Source organism: Bactrocera dorsalis, chromosome 3 (genome assembly GCF_023373825.1).
Source record: "Bactrocera dorsalis isolate Fly_Bdor chromosome 3, ASM2337382v1, whole genome shotgun sequence".
Lineage (NCBI taxonomy): Eukaryota > Metazoa > Arthropoda > Insecta > Diptera > Tephritidae > Bactrocera > Bactrocera dorsalis.
In genome coordinates this window covers 89,119,716-89,137,757 of record NC_064305.1, presented here as the reverse complement: position 1 = coordinate 89,137,757, position 18,042 = coordinate 89,119,716, and the positions used below count along the sequence as shown (strand labels likewise).

General features: G+C 37.4%; 1 protein-coding gene across 1 annotated transcript in view; it reads right to left on the bottom strand.

The window, feature by feature from the left end:
• LOC105222837 (epidermal growth factor receptor) overlaps positions 1-17,528 on the bottom strand; it is a 132,017-nt gene extending 114,489 nt beyond the window's left edge. Inside the window, exon 1 of the mRNA XM_011200355.4 lies at positions 15,131-17,528. Within this exon, the coding sequence (XP_011198657.2) occupies positions 15,131-15,266 (136 nt within the window). The 5' untranslated portion in view covers positions 15,267-17,528. The remainder of the gene's footprint in view (positions 1-15,130) is intronic.
• Between the last annotated feature and the right edge of the window lie 514 nt (positions 17,529-18,042).

The window sequence follows — 18,042 nt, the reverse complement described above, 5'->3', positions numbered from 1 at the left end:
TAACTAGTTAAATCATAATCCTAGCTTACTAACACCGGCAACTCAGAACAAAAACAAAACTGCTAGCCACAGCCTCTTTATCAACATCAAAGAAATATAATGACAATCATATGATGCTGATAATAATGAGGAGGATGATGATGGTGATTGTGAATCATGAGAAATCATGAGAAACGAAACCGGTTGAAAGTATCTAACAAAATGTTTAAAAACAAAAACAAGAAAAAAGCATTCAAACAAGCTAACAAGCTGACAAGTGAGCGAAATACTGAAATGCGAGTGGACATAAACATACAAACACACATACTCGTACATATAAACTGTATATATAGTAACCATATAGCAGTTCCTGCGCCATTCAGAAGCGAGTTCACATCAAATTAATAACAATTAAAAATTTATTATTGAACTCGATTTCGTTGCAATGAAGCGCAATAGCACAACTCTCTCGTTTCTTTCGTTTTTTCGTCGTTTTCGGCTTTTTCTCAGTGTGTTTGATAATACTCGCACACTTGGCAACGTAATTCGGTTTGCTTGTTGTTGGTGTTGCGTTATGGCGCGGTTCACATTTATCTGTTGCATCAGCGCCAATCGAATTCGACACACATTTCGGCGATTTTCGATAACGATACGCTTTATTTGATTATTATCGGTGTATTACGTGTGCTCTAACATTTTGTTTTTGTTTTTCAATTTTAAATTTTTTTTTTACTTTTTGAACTTGCTGTTGGTTTCTGCTTACCAACGAATACAAATGGAGGAAATGGCTATCAAAGAGGGATACATAAATTATAGAAAATTTTAAGATGCTAGCAGATAGAACTAATTAAAGATTAATCGTTTGTGCTCTTTGTTGGTGTAACCCGTGAGTTAATGAAATCAATGCTGAGCTCGAGATGCACTATTGTTTTTAGTTTGTAAAACATTTTAATTATGCTAACGACAATTTCCTTCCACACTTTCTTCTTCTTTATTGGCGTAGACACCGCTTATAGCCGAGTACCTTCCATACTTTACTCTATGCTAATTAGACATAAATATGTATGTATATTAGGAGTTTAAAAGTTTGATGTTTATGTCAATATTTTTGGCTGCTGGTCACATATGAATCCAGAGAGGAAGCCTACTAGAGTTTGAGGAAAAGGTTGTACTTCTTTAGTTTATATCTTTTAGCAATAGCCAATTGAGACATGAATCCATGTGATTTTTAGTTAGCCCTAACCTTGAAAAAGGTGTCTAAATTAGACAGCTTTCGGATCTTTATTTTGTGTTTTATATCATTTTCAGTGTAGCCACTTTTGTCATGTGGGAAAAAATGGATAAAAATGAATTTCGCGTGTTGATAAAATCCAGCTTTTTGTAAGGGAAAAATACTGTTGAAACCAAGGTTTGGATTGCTCAACATTATCTGAACTCTGCACTAGAGAAATCAATCGTTATAAGTGGTTTGCTGAGTTTGAACGAGGCGAAATGAGCACCGAGGGCGATGTAGACAGTGGTCTGGTAGTCTAAAGACGCTGTTACCGACGAAAAATCGGAAAAGCCTCTAAAATTTTTTGTGTGACCGTAAAGTGAAGTTGATCGAGATTGCAGACACTCGGGAATGTTTGGGTAAAAGAAAGGTCTGTGTAAAATGGGTGCCTCGCGAGCTCACTTTTGACCAAAAACAACGACGAGTTGTCGAGTCGTTTCCATGAGAGTCGGGTCTACGTAACTGGACCGGACACGAATTTTTATCCATCCCAGGACTATCATCTCCGCAGAATTTTACTGGTTTTTGCGTTCATATATGAGAATGGAAGAAATATGACTTCAGTATTTAACTCCGATGAACCCGATTCAAAACATGGAAAAACGCAACAGTTGGCTGAAAGGTTATGGCGTTTGAAAGCGCTTGGAGTTATTTTTATTTGCTACCGTGAAATAGAAGGAACATCAACGGCGATTATTACATAGCGTTAATCGAAGGACGAATTCGCCGAAAAAACGGCCGCAGTTGAAGAAAAATACAGCACTATTTCGCCAAGACAATGCACCGTGTCATAAGTTAGTAAAAGCAATGGTAAAAACTCACGAATTGTGCCTCGAATTGCTTCTTTATTCTTTGTATTCTCCATATCTGGCCTTGAATGACTCTTTTGTGCTTTCAGATCTCAAAAGAATGCTCGCTGGAAAGAAGTTTTCGTCGAACGAAGCGGTGATCGCCGAAACTGGTACTTATTTTGAGCACAGGACAAATCATACTACAAAAATGCTATCGAAAAGCTGGAGGCTCGCTATAATCAATGTATCACTTTTGAAAGGAATTCGTTTTACTATGGGAGGCCGGGCCCTTTTCAAATGACTATTATGTATGTATAAATAAACACTCACGGGTAAATATATAGACATACTTTTGTAGGCCGAGGCTATGATTCAATTGACATTTTATATATGGAATTGTTTAGGTTGGATGTTACATATAGAAATACGATCTTAGAAGTTCTTTTGTAATACAAATTTATAACGAAATTTTTTTTAATTAAAAAAGGTAATTTATGCCCTTCAAACACAGTATTAGCTAGAAATCGGTTGCTGACTCAAACCTTTCGATATCGTTACTGGAGTATACATAAGTATATTCCAGATCTGCCCTTATAAAATCATGCTTAAAAAATCATGAACGTGTGCATGAAGGTAAATACATATCACTTAATATTTCGCTGAGGCAGTTAATTATCAACACAAATTTTCTTTTCCATAGAAAAATCAGTGAAATGACAAATAACCAAAGGTCATAAGAAAAAGGCACATATTATGCAAAAATAACAAGTAACAAAGCAAGAAAAGAACAAAAGGGTGTTAAGTTGTGAATGTACACAGAGAAAAGTACATACTGGCAAATGTAATCGAGAGAAGTGAATGTAAATGGAACATATTTTGTACTTATAGCATTTATTACAGAAAACAATTTACTGAAAATAGTTCCAACTATTGATATGAGGACATTGAAATACGTGAGCAAGTAAATTTGTATTATTTTTTTTAATTTTATTCGCTTATTAATTCATACAAAGTACATTCGAACATGCCACACATGAGAGCTCGAGCTTAGCAATATTAAGTAATAAAATATCATTAACATATTTATGCATTCCAATATAAAAATTATTTGCATACCAGCTTTGCAACAACAACAACAATTGCATAAATACACACATACACAACAATGTTCGAAGATATTTGTATAAATATTTTAATTTATTTCAATTGATAAAAATTCGCGAATTCAGACAGACATGTGCTCAGAACACATCACAGCTGTGCTGCAAAGCATGCATACACGCACATCAATTCACACACGCATACAACCGCACTTTATACGTGTGCATGTGTGCATGTATGCTGACTTTGGTTGGCTGCCAGAGATCGTGCACTCAATTGAAGCCGACCACTGGCGTTCTCAAGTGGCCCACAAATCAGCTGCTGGTAGCGTCTGTATGGGTGCGCATGTGTGTGTGTGTGTGTGTTCCAACGCCAACACATGCTTTGTCAGCGCCACATTTTTTAGAAGAACTCTTCGCATTCGTATGCATATCGCTATAAATATATGTATATCTGCTTCTGTATGTATATATTAGTTAGATAATGTGCATATCTAATGTTAATGATCGTGTTCGCCAATGCTGCAGCGCACTTGCATTGATCTCCATACCGCAGACGATCCGCTGCGATTGGTCAATAGGTTCGTAAGCATATGCGTTCGGCCTGAACAATTTATGGCTCTTGATTTTGTATGTGCACCAGGTGGCGATGGGGACGAGGGGCGTTCACACGATCACTCAGCCGCAGAGACGAAAGAAGCATCATATTTGTAGGAGAAACTTGTGGGAGTGTGCGTGCTTGCGTATTGCCGCCAGTGTTGACTACAGTTTATTCGAGTGTAAATTTCAAGGCATTGCCCAGTAAACCATAAATCAGGTTGTGGAGAATCTGATTTTTGTATAAATGCTCATACAGCGATCACAATTATGGATATTTAGAAAAATGTAAAAAATATATATTGAAATATAAAATTGTTTTTATTAGTTTGATGCCAAATTATTATATTTGCGGGGTCTGATAAAATATAAACATATTTCCAAAGACAATGCGGATCTCATTTGAAGTATATCACTTCTCATTTATCCTAAAATTATTTGTGTCCAAGTATTCTTCTAACTTTCTCTGTTTATTGCTGTAGATAGCCGTCCAAGTAATCACTGAAGGAAATTTGTTGGAAATGTTTCTAAAGTTAAACTGATGGGTCTGGCAGAACTGAACGGTCACGCTTTAGAAGGCTGTACCTTAAATACTATTTGAAATATCGATTAACCTCTTAGTATGTTTCAGAAAAGTTATAAATCGAAAATCTCACACCAGGTATGTCTCTTAACGGGTTACATGCGTTTTTCTCGAAACTGTGTTTTTGAAATCGCTGTCAAGACTCCTCGAGCACTACTCAACCGATCTTCATGAAATTTTACACAGGTCTTTGCGATACAATTCTTAAAGACTTGAATGATGGACTTTTTTCGATTAGAACTATTAGAAAAAAAAATGCCGCGAAATTTTTACTGAAATTTTCATTTTTTGCAAAAATTTCTGCCAAAAATACAAGTTTTAGTCCCTTTTTTCCTTCGCCCAAGTTCTAAGTTTAGGTTTTAAATAAAACACGTATTTTTCACTTTTTATTTTTATGATTCTGTAAAGAGTTATGCTGCCAACGAGGGCGCATTTTTTCCGAGGGGTCACCGGAAATGGCCGGGTTTAAAATATTTTTTTTTTCAAAAAATTTCATAATTTCTTTGTTAATAGTGTATGTTTGTAACGATAAAAAATTCTAATAAAATATTTCAGTCTTTAAATGAGAAAAAAAATTTGAAAAATGCTATTTATTACCTGTGGAAACCCATGTAACTCCTTAGAGACTATTTGAGATATCGATTCTTTAAGATTTTTTTTTTTTTCAAAAAAGTTGAAAACGCAAATTTCACACCAGGTGTGACCCTTAAAATTGGCTTCTTCTTAAGAATTTTCAAAACACGCTTAATTCTAAAATTCTTCTTCAGAACATTTCGCTTCACTGGGGTACTTGTGCTCAATTCGTTCAGCCGAAGCGCCAGCTGCAAACGATCTCCGATTGGCGTTGGTGTGCTGCTCAAAGATGAAGTGCGGTTGATGGTAGCGCTGAAGATGCTACGAAAATAAAAGTCCTCATATGTACCATATGTACATGTATGTGGTATATGTGTGCATATGTTTCTCACGTATCTTTCATTTGTGTTATTTGTTGTGCACTGTCATAGTTGTTGTAGTTTTTTAATTATTATTATTTCTTACTTCTCTCTTTGCGCTATTGTTTAATTTGTGCGAATGCGATTTCAGTTTCTTTGTCAGCAAATTGTTTGTTTTTGTAAAAGTGCTATTACTGATAGATCAGCATCCGTATGGACGTTGGGGAGGGTGTTTAGCGTAAAAAACGAAACGTGTTGAAAGCAATTGGGGTAAAATGGGAAGACAAATGGTACCAATCTGCAAATGGAGCGTAAAAATTTTGTTTTTTTTCTCGATTTTTTCAAGAAAATCTCGACGTTTACATATTTGTTTATATGCGGCGGCAGATTTTTGTTTTGAAATGAGTTTCGCAGATTTCTAGATTTCTGTTGGTGAGCGCTTGCCACAGCGGTATCTACGGATTTTTAATTATTTATCATAATTCGATTAAACGGGGAGATAGCCAAGGAAGGCCAGAAACAACAACAAATAAACCGAACATGCTGTGATGTGCATGAGTGTTTGGATATTTTCAATAGAATTGATGCAACATGCTCAAGCACTTCGCTTTCCTCCCTCTGTTCCCAAGCATGCGCTTTGTTTTTTCTGTTTCCTCTCGCTGCAGACACTTCAGGCGCACTTCAACGCAGGAAACATGATTTTTAAGTGGCGCAAGCATAATTTGAAAGGACACGCATTCCGGTATACTAAGTACGCAAGACGCTATTTACCGGTCTGTGCTGCATTCCAGCGCACTGACTAACTGCTTATGCATTGACTATGCTTATAGCAGAGCTAAATGTGGCAGACATATTTTTTAAGGCGAAAGAAAAACAATCGCTCCGATAGGAAGAAAACAGGACGATGTCTCATTGTTGACAAGACATCCGCCTGCAAAAAGGACACACGGCGCAACGAAGTGACAAACATACAGGAGTGTGTATGTAAATCACAGACTGGCAGCGTAGCGAAGAAGCATACTTACTTAAGCGCAGGCTTGCTGACTTGGCACTCATTGCTCAGCGCTCCTCACCCGAAAATATGAAATGAAATTGGATATCTTTCATAATTCTCACACACCTTCGCATTGCGTTGCTAAGTACTACCAGAAATTTGCCATTTTGCCGGCGACTCTTCACCAAAAGGACAGCAGCTGGAGTAAAAATCTGAAAAAGAACACCACCGCATGGTAATGAAGCGGAAAAAAGAGCAATCAGAGTACGTGTACCTGCTGGCCAAGAAAGTCAGTTTCTTTTAGTACTCTCGCATTAGTAAAAAAAAATACTTGGAATAGGCACAAGTGCACACCGCAAGGCATTTGAAGTGGCCACTCATCAGCTGCAGACACTTAGAGTGCTTATTACGAAAAGTGTTTCAGTTTCCTCATTCCTTTCTACAGTAAATGACTTGCGATCAGATTGCATTAATTGCAAGTCGTCGAAAATGCTAGCGTATGGACAGAGACGGACGTGCCAAATGAAATATGTTTATTGCTGTCGCTAAAGAACCCAAAATAATATCTATGCATTTGTTTTTAGATAGAAATGCTTATTTTGCAACTGATAAATCTTGGCTTGCACATTCCTTAGAGTTTCATTGCATTACTGTGTTAATATGATAACTCGCCAGCCTAGATTAAGGTGGCTTGGGCGCACTAGCCATAGATAAAGTCTAGTGTCGGTTCTTCACGCAGTAATTTGATAGTTTTTAGAGCATTCAGAGGTAAAAGTACACAAAATTCGAAAATATCGCAGAATAACTGTCACTGTTTATTTGTTCTTTTTAGTTCTCTCAAATAAAGGTGAAGGAATGTGCAGGCAAATTTATGCACCTGTCAAATTTCGTCTGAATTTTTTAAGAGTTGTTTTTTTTTTCTGAAAAACAATACTGAAAACAATTAAATTGAAACTGTCGACATTACTAAATCCAGTCCAGCTTCTCTTAAACTGATTGTAACTAACATCGGTTTTAAGAACCTTAGTTATTTTGTAGTAAATCCTTAGTTACAGGGAATAACTGAATCCTGAATCGAAGAGGGATTGTCCGAATAGACCTTAGACTTTTCATATACCCACAGTAAAAAGTTGAACGGTGAGATATTACATGATCTGGGTGGTCAATATACCGGCTCAAAACGCGAAATTATCTGTTCAACAAAGTGTTCTTCCAATAAATTCATTGATTGATGCAAAGTGCAGGAAGCGGCGCAGTCTTGATGAAACCAAATGTCGCCGAGATCACGATTTTCAACTCCAGACATCAGATACGTTCTTACCGGCAGCATTTTTGAAGAAATATGTACCGATTATTCACAAACAACACCAAACCGTTGTTTTTCCTAGATGAAATGAAAGCTCTTGAATGTCTTTAAGTTGCTCCTCGTCCCAAATTCGGCAATTTTGTTTGTTTACATATCCTGTGAGCCAGAAATCACTCATTGCGGAACAAAATTTGGCTCGAAAACGTCGGATCTTCTTTCCTTTCCACAGTTAGGTACCACTTGAAGAAGATATAAAAAGAAGTTCGATTTTTGAATCACGAGTCAAACCAAAAGTCCTCATAGATTGAATTTTCATTAAGGAATCGTTCTGAAACGCAACAAAATCGGTCCACTTCTGTAACGGATAGTCATTTATGACAACGTCAAACTAAATCGGTCATGGTCGAACATCGGCTCGGGGAAAGAGGGATTGGCAAATTTGCAGCTCAACTATCAATCATTGAACTGCCTGAAATAAGCTATCGTCTAAGAGTGAATAGATGTCAATAAGAGAAGAATTGTGTTCCATCAGAACAACGCCAGGCCACACACATAGACAGTAACACACCAGAGACGCCGGAAACTCGATTGGCGTATTTCTACACATCCGCCTTATAGTTTGGATTTGGAACGTAGTGTTTACGAGCTGTTTCTATTTATGGCGAATGATTTTTTGGTATAAATTGGGCTTATTAAACCGCAATGCCAGTTTTCGCCAATGAGGACGAGATTTTCTAGAAGAGTCGAATTATAAAATTACCTTCAAAATGACAATATGTTATCGAAACGGTGGACTTTCGATTTAATGCAAAAATAATGGATTGATTTCTATTTATTTATAACTTTGTTCGCTACTAGATTACTTAGAGTATTTTTCTCACCGACAAATTTTACCAAGAACTTTGATAACAGTTGATCAAAGCTATTGCACAGTATATAAATACACAACTAATTGTTGGTCACATCTTATCGTCTATTAAATGTCGCGTGTTGTTATTGTTGCGAAACGCTGGAAATAAACGATGATTTACCAAAAGCAACAACAAAACATAAAATTGTATACGTTTCTGTTTGCAAGAACGGGTTTCGTTGCATGGCTTGTATCAACAACCACAGCTCGATAAGTGGTAACAATGCCCTAACGGATAGTGCTACCAGCAGTGGCGAGGCACTCTCAACTCAAAAGCCAGCTGAGCAAAGCACTCAAGCGCTCAAACAACCGACCCTCCGTCCGTCCGACTATGCAAAGTTCGCCCAAAAAGCGAGAGGCGTCGTGCAAAGACCGTGCAACAGAGAAGGTGGCGGTGCCAGGGTTGCGGGTTGGCTACGCTGCAACTACTTACATATGACATTACACGAATGTAGCATGCCACAGGTGGCGCAATGCAACTGCAACATGCGGCAAAGCATAGCCTAAATGCGTTTGCAGCTTGACTAAGTAGTCTTGCAAAAGTGTAAATGCACACACACTCATACACACAAAGAAAACAAAAACAAACGCATACGAGGCAGACGTGTACGTGAGTGTGTTGCAAAGCGATCGTGTTGCATGCTGCTGCGGCAGCGGCGCGGCAGGTGAACCGTGAGATGCGAACACAGTGACAACAGAATGAAATACAGCAACAACAACAACAACACAGGGCAGGTGCTGTCACTACTGCCGGTTGGTTGTTGGTGTGTTTTTGCTTTCTGCTTCGCTTTTGCAAAATTTATGAAGAGTGCAAACGATCGGTCGCCCAGCAGCAGCTGAACTGATTCTGCAACCGCCACGGCGTCACGTTAGCGCTGACGACCCTAATGAGCGCAATAAGTAGTTTACTTTGTAAATACGAGCGCGCTGCTGCCAAGGCAAGTAGGTGGCTTTCTCCGATGTGTGCTGCTATGTTTTTGACTTCGCCACTCGAATATCGCTCGAGATCATATGGTGGGCCACAGCAGACGTTGCAAGTGAAATCTATGTCGGCAGCATTAAGGCACCGCGCAAATATGTCTACTTTTGTGCTAAAAAATATATACTCGTATATAGACGAAGCATTGTTGTCGCTTGGTTTGTTCTCCCCTTTCTTGCTAACTGTTTGCTTACTGCTTTTAGTTTCTTTCTTGCTAGTCGGCGCTGACTCACCGCGCGAACTCTTAACGAGGCCAATAAAACAGTTGAGGGAGCAACAACAAAAGTGTTAGCTTAAGTATCATATAAAAAGTAAACAGTGTTATCATGCATTTACTTAATATGAAGACGAATGATAAGCTCGAGGTGCACACGGCTACATACATACATATATAAAATGTACCTAAATGCTTGACTTTAATATTATTTGTTTATATACTAGTGTCTCCAGGTTGTATTGACTTTGTCGTGTTGACTAAAAAGGAGTCATTGCATGGTGACCTATTATAACGGGTGATTTTTTTGAGGTTAGGATTTTCATGCATTAGTATTTGACAGATCACGTGGGATTTCAGACATGGTGTCAAAGAGAAAGATGCTCAGTATGCTTTGACATTTCATCATGAATAGACTTACTAACGAGCAACGCTTGCAAATCATTGAATTTTATTACCAAAATCAGTGTTCGGTTCGAAATGTGTTTCGCGCTTTTTTATCGACAAATTTTGTTCAGCGATGAGGCTCATTTCTGGTTGAATGGCTACGTAAATAAGCAAAATTGCCGCATTTGGGGTGAAGAGCAACCAGAAGCCGTTCAAGAACTGCCCATGCATCCCGAAAAATGCACTGTTTGGTGTGGTTTGTACGCTGGTGGAATCATTGGACCGTATTTTTTCAAAGATGCTGTTGGACGCAACGTTACGGTGAATGGCGATCGCTATCGTTCGATGCTAACAAACTTTTTGTTGCCAAAAATGGAAGAACTGAACTTGGTTGACATGTGGTTTCAACAAGATGGCGCTACATGCCACACAGCTCGCGATTCTATGGCCATTTTGAGGGAAAACTTCGGACAACAATTCATCTCAAGAAATGGACCCATGGGTTGGCCACCAAGATCATGCGATTTAACGCCTTTAGACTATTTTTTGTGGGGCTACGTCAAGTCTAAAGTCTACAGAAATAAGCCAGCAACTATTCCAGCTTTGGAAGACAACATTTCCGAAGAAATTCGGGCTATTCCGGCCGAAATGCTCGAAAAAGTTGCCCAAAATTGGACTTTCCGAATGTACCACCTAAGACGCAGCCGCGGTCAACATTTAAATGAAATTATCTTCAAGAAGTAAATGACATGAACCAATCTAACGTTTCAAATAAAGAACCGATGAGATTTTGCAAATTTTATGCGTTTTTTTTTAAAAAAAAAGTTATCAAGCTCTTAAAAAATCACCCTTTATTATATAAATGAATATAAAATATAATAATAATAAAAATATATGTATATACCAAATACACAAACCAAATCAGTTATACTTAGAAATGTGACTAATTTGATTTATAACCAATAGTTTTTGGTAGTAATTTCTTTCATATCAGCCAACGGACTACGACCAAGTGTGTCATATTTAATCTTAACGGACTTGATTTTTATAGAAAAAAAATTATATAAATTAGAAAAATGTATTCAATATATTAAAAGACAAGAAAAAACAGTAGTTAACCCTTCGCAGCAGCATTTCATACATCAAAAAAGTGTAAAAAATATGTGTATCTTCATTTTGATCAATCAGTTTGTATGGTGGCTATATGCTATATTAATTTGATCTGATCAATTTGTTTGGATATTGTATGATCTTTCTGGGCAATAATCTATACCAAATTTCGTAAAGATATCTCGTCAAATAAGCAAGTTTATCCTACAAGAACTTAATTTTGATTGATCAGTTTGTATGACAGCTATATGCTATAGTGATTCAATCTAGAAAATTTTTTCAATTATTACAGCGTAGTATTAGGCAATAACTCATGCCAAATTTCCTGGAGATATCTTGTCAAATAAGCAAGTTTTCCTTACAAGAACTTAATTTTGATGGGTCAGTTTGTACTGCAACTATATGCTATAGTAATTCGAATGGAACAATTTTATTGGAGATTATAGCGCAGCTTTAGACAATAACTTGTGCCAAATTTTGAGAAGATATCTCACTATACAACAAACTTTTTCCTACAAGAACTTGATTTCCAAGGGTCAGTTTGTATGACAGCTATATGCTATAGTGAACCGATCTAAAAAAGTTTTTGAAATATTATAGCTTTGTATAAGGTAATAATTTGTACCAAATTTCATTGTGATACCGTACTAAATACAAAAGTTTTTCATATAAGAACTAATTTGGATCGACCATTTTATATGGCAACTACGTCATATAGTGGTCCGATATCGATGCTTCCAACAGGAAAGCAGCTTATTGAGGAGAAAAGAATGTGTGCAAAATTTCAGATCGATATCTCGAAAACTGATTTAGTAATCCCTTCATCTATATATCAAAGATATTTTTACTACCAAAAATAATATCATAATTAATTATTAAAAAAATATAATTTACTATAATAATAATTTTTTTCTACTAACTGTACATATGCAATTTTTATTTATATTTTTTTTTTATTTTTATTTTTTTGAAATTCCTACGTTTTTCCCCTTTCTACTCCTTATTATAATTTCCCTGAAATTGAAATTCTCTAAACACCAAACCGGAGCTCCACGGTCCAACACGAAGAGCATCCGAAATAGAGAGCGGAATACTAAATAAGCAAGTTGACTACAAGTGGCGATCTATGAATGAATAAATATCCAGTTGGCAGCAGACTTCAAGCGACATAATGAATTACCTTACACTTTCCTTTCAAGCCATGTGCGTGTGTGTGTGTGTACAAACACATTCAAAGAAATGCCCATAGCAAATAACTAGTGTGTATACAAATGCCGATAGAGCTCAAAACCCAAGTCAAGGCAGTCATGAATGAGCCCACACATTTACAAAGCCAACAAAAAAAACTAGAAAATCAACGAGCCGGCGAATGACCACAAAGTAAAATGCAAATATACAAAAATGAGTCGGAAAAAAGATTGAAGAAGTAAAAAGTAAATGTGAAAATGCCGATTATCCTGTTTGTTTCGAGTAACGAAATACAACAACAACTCGGTCAACAACTACCTGTGCGTTGCAGTGTGCACAGAAATTCCAGAATTTGTACAGCGAACAGGTAAATCATACCTGCGCACGAAGGGGAAATCAGCGTACCCTTGCACATATACAAACAAACGCACATGCGATCAAACAAATGTACGTGTATTGAAGGTGGTTGCTATTTACATTGTTATTGGTTTATGAAAGCAGTTGCGATCGTCCTCCCTCTGTTCCTTTCGTGTGTATTGCGCTGCTGCTGCCACAGGTGAGCCACAACATGGCAATAAAAGGAGCGTAACAAAGCAAGGTAAATGCAGCAGATTGTTAGTGGAACAGATGCCATACCCTTGCCATTATGATATTTCGTATTTTTCGAGATCGATATTTTTCTTCAAATTTCTTTTTTTACCCGAAGGAGATTGCTCACATCGTGATTTTGTTGCTATTGTGAGATTTTCCTTTCACAGCTTGAGTTTTTATCCGATGATCTGCTGATCTGTTCATCTTAATGATGAATTTTCGTAACTAGAAGAAAAGCCGCATGCATGCAGCCGTCTGTCGCTCATCTTCAACGGTTGTCGGGCGAAACGATCGATCGATTGCGTATGCATGTACTGAATGTAAGTGCAGTGTTCTCCAATAAAAATGGTGATTTCGTTGAAGATACACAAATCCATAAATTGGGTTGTTCGGGTTTCCTCCAATTTGTCCAAACGTTGTTGATGATGCTTAGAGATACGGAAGTGTTTAGAGAAATCACGCAATCGCAAGGGATTGTGAGGCATGCAACAGTGTAGATAGGCATGAAAAGATCAGAAATATTAAATTTTTTGCTTCTTGCATGCTGCAGAAGATTTGGGTGTGTTGCAAGGATCTCACACAGTGCACTCACGTATAGTTAATGAGTTTTTCCAAATAATTAGTAAGAAATTTGATTTGAACGGAAACAATTTTGATTAAAATAAGCATGTTCACCAGAGATTTGTAATAACTGGGTTGGTATTAAAGTCAGTACTGTGTAATGATCATATGAGCTATGCAATTTGGCTGTTTCTTCGGTTGGAAAACATTAAGAAAGCATATCACCAAGAGACTTAAGAGCAGTAAATATCAATCGTAACGCGCAAGATGTTTTTAATAAAATTGGTTTAGAAAAAAAATGTACTTTTTATTTACACTTTTCGTCTTAAGAATACTCGTAACCATCAGACTTTACCTTATAATAATAAAAACTTACGCTGCAATTTTAGCTATAACACCTTTCATAGGTGCGTACCTTATCCCTTCAAAAGGTATAAAAAGCCTTTTTTCGCAATTTTGATTGTTCAGTTTGTATGACAGTTTATGCTATGGAAGTTCGATCTTCGAAGTTCGAAGATTGTAGCCTTCCGTTACACAATATTTCATGACTTACTCATCTAATCGGGGTTCTCCAAATTAACAGCCCTTGGCCGGATAACATCCAGGATCGGTTACGTAGAACCGGCTGTTGTGTCATCAACAGCAATGGAGTCATCAACATTTTGACCGACTACCTTTCAGTGAATGGCGTACTTGGAGTTAAACCTCGACCCATTGCAGACGAAAAGCTAGAGTTGCCGCAAGAAACGAGAGTGACCCTTGCACAGCTTCGTTCTAGATATCGTAGCAGGTTAAACTCCTACTTATCCAGAATAGACCCCTATATATCTTATATATAGTATGTCCAGCGTGCAATGACTTTCCGCACATTTTCCACCTCTTTGCATACCGCACTAACCCTACTCATCTAACACCTCTCTCGCTTTGTTGCGACCCCGTGACGTCTATATATTCCTTACCATCCTAAAGAAAGAATTGAGTACCCATTACAACAACAACACTATTTCATGAAGATATGTATTATATCAAATAAAACAGTTCTTCATAGAATAACTTGATTTTGGTAGATCAGTTTGTATGACAGCTATATCCTATCGCCGGTTCCAAAAAAGGAGCAGTTTTTTGGGGAATAACAGGAAATGTGCAAGATTTCAGATCGATATCTCAAGAAGGGATGGACTAATTCGCGTATATAAAAATGGATTGACGAACGGACCGCAGGGCATGACAAAATCAACCCAGCTCATTATGCTGATCATTTATATTTTTTAAAGTTCCCAACACTTCTTCGGATTGTAAGTGTTACAAACTTCGTGTCAAACTTAATAACTATATACACATGTATACCATCCTTGAGATATAAAACTCTATAGACCAAGAAGAGGAACGTAAATATAAAATTTAACTACAAAGATAATTTCTTGTTAAGGTTTACTTATTATTGTTCCTAAGGTCCAAATGATTTTCTATATTCTGTGTGAGTACCCTCCCACAGCTGAATTTTCTAATATTTTCTATCAAATTTGTTATAACTATTTTTCTAAATTGTCTATTTGATAGACAATAAGCCAAGTTTCATATTTTGCTTATTTTGTTCTAACTGATATGTGTCTATTCAACCACACCCGCACTCACCTTTCATATCGCCATGATCTACATAACCAGCAGTGATGGATCCCTCGCTGCCTGGGACAGCAATCAAAAGGAATAATCCCAGTGTCAGCCACATGATCACGTGGCTGTGAGAGTGTTGCGCTGTGTTGATCTTCATTTCGTACGAAGACGGTGAAATTGCGCGACTTTATTTTATTTTAAGAAAATATTTTTTTACTCAAAGCTTTGCACTGTATGCTTTACACTAATACACACAATTTTTAAACACCAGAGCCTTTTATTAATATTTTTCGCATCAAATATAACTGATTCAAATATTTTATAGACACAATTTCATATGAACTTCGCGAAATATTTCTTATTCGTTGCATGCACGTTCAAATTCACTGCATTTGTTGCATTTTATTATTATTATTATTATTATTATATTTATGTTGTATTTTTATTTACGTTTTGCTGCCAACAAAGAACTGGGCTCAATTTCTTGCCTTGCGTGGCTCGATCAAGCGTGGCGCCGCGACGACAACGATAACGGCGCAGCTCCCTATCTACAACTAATTGCAGTGTTTGTTGTTAATTTACGTTGGTTTTGTTGTAGTTGTTGCTAAATTTTGCTAGCGCTGAGCGATCCAGCGGAACGTCTGATTCGCAAGCACAAACTAGGCGCGGAAGACCGGGACGCGTACGCGACTCTTGTCATTTGACGACTCGAACGAAAACAAAACCGACGCGCACGGCAACGACGACGACGGGGAGGGAAACGAGCGCGACGCTAGAATGACGGCGATAAAGCCAAGATCAGCATATTGCCACATGTTGCATTACTATAAGCGCATACATTGGACGATTTGTTATGCGAATTTATTTAAATATTTATTTTTAGTTTACTTTTACACTTTATTTTGTTGTTGCTGATTTATGCGTAGTATTTATTTTTTATAACTTACGCTGGCATTCTTGCTAACTGCGATTCATTTATTTTGGCAGCTACTGTACTTACAGACATCAAGGGCTCTGGCTCTCCCCGCTGGCGGCGCTGCAACAACAGCCAAGGTGTGACAGCTTACCAATTAGCATTTATCGCGGTGTTGATCACACAGTGTTGTTGTTCTTTTAGTTTTGTTGTGTGATTTGCAGGTTTTCTGTGAATGAAACTGTTTGGGAGCAGTTCTCAGCGTAGTTTAATGGAGTAAACCAGTTCGGCGCCTGCCAAAACAAGTCGGTGGTGAGTAACAGCGGTCGCAGAGACGTAAAATGCAGTAAAATATTTTACAATTAAAAATTCGTGCTCAGTGTTTGAGAAGTCACACGAGCTTATTTATTTTCAGGAATCGTTCGAAAATTCCCTTACACACCAGCAGCACTTTGGAAGGAACTCAAATTTCCGTTTCCGTTCTATTGCGCGATCGCTTCGAATTTGTATATACTACGCACACATAAACATATGAGTATATATGTATGTTTGTGAGATTATATGTACGTATCTGAGTATATGCGCAAACAATGTAAAGTCGTTTATTTAACCGCTTTTAGGCCAAGTGTGTTGAGGGTGCGCATTGACTCGTTCGTTACACTTGTTGAGCACAGTTAATTTCTTTACTGTTTTCAACTATTTACTTTTTCATTATAATAAAGTAATGTTATTGTTTTTTGTTGCCATTGGCGACAGCAATCAGGCCGTCGAGCGTTATGGTTTCGCACTGCCAACACGCGGCTGCCTCAACTCTTCACACTGTACCTAATACCGTTCACTTTTTTATCTGTTTATCAGCGCGTATGTTTTGCAGCAGTTGATAATTAATTTTTATAACACCGCGTATGACTGCGAAATTATTAATAAACACTGAGTATTACTTTTCAATTTGTTTTTCACTTTGTTTTGCACTCGTTCTGCATTTCTCACCTTTTTATTTAGTTAAGCCAAACAATGCAGTTCGTCTGTTTTCTTGCTTGCAAATATTTAACAATTCTCAAAAACAAAAAAATTATTTCAAAAAATAATTATTTCAAACAAAAAGTATTTACAAAAACACACAAATCTTCGCAAATGACAGGATTGCGCCGAAAGACGGCGAAAGCAGCTAATGAGCGTGTACTTCTGCTGGCGCAGGTGAACGCGATCGGTTACCGCTATAAATTACTATGATTTTCGTTTTTATTTTCACCACTCTCATCGACTTTTATCGCACTACTTTGTTTTTGTATATCGAAATTAAAATATGTATTTATGTTTTGTTCTTGTTTTCCAATTTATTTTGTACTATTTCGCTTTTGCACATTGTAATTAGTGTAACACTAACGGCATTTGGCTAAAAGGAGTCGCTGAAAACAAATTATTGAAAACGCGTAGCGCCAACAAACAGCGGCGCAATCAACACAAACTACCAACTGCGATGAGAGACAAACAACAAATGAGAGGCGGCCGCGCACGATAAACAAAGAGAGGCTCTGCTGCGCGAGCAGAAAATGAAACACGAAAATATGAGAACAGTGTTGCTGCTTTTTGTTGTGGAACGTTTTGGTAGTGGAATTTTGAATAAGGGGGAAGAAATTGTACTTACCCAGTGTGAAATGGACGTAGATGACGTATGTTTGGTTTTTGTATTGCAGTCATTTTCTTTTAAGTTTTTTCTGAGACAAAAAAGTACCTGGACTTTGTAAATAAAACCCAAAATATTTAAACTTATGACAACGATTTTTCCAGTCCTCGAAGCACTTGCCATAAGCACTTTTTGGGATGGCCTTCAGCTCTTTCAGCGAATTTTGTCAAATAGATAATCTTCGATCGGCTGAAAACGGGTTCTTAGGAGCGGCAATTTCAGTTTGGAGAACAAGAAAAAATCACACGGAGCTAAATCTGGTAATACGGTGGTTGTCGATAGTACTTTTGGCTTTAAATTCGGTTATAATCGTGGCTCGATGCGATGGTGCAT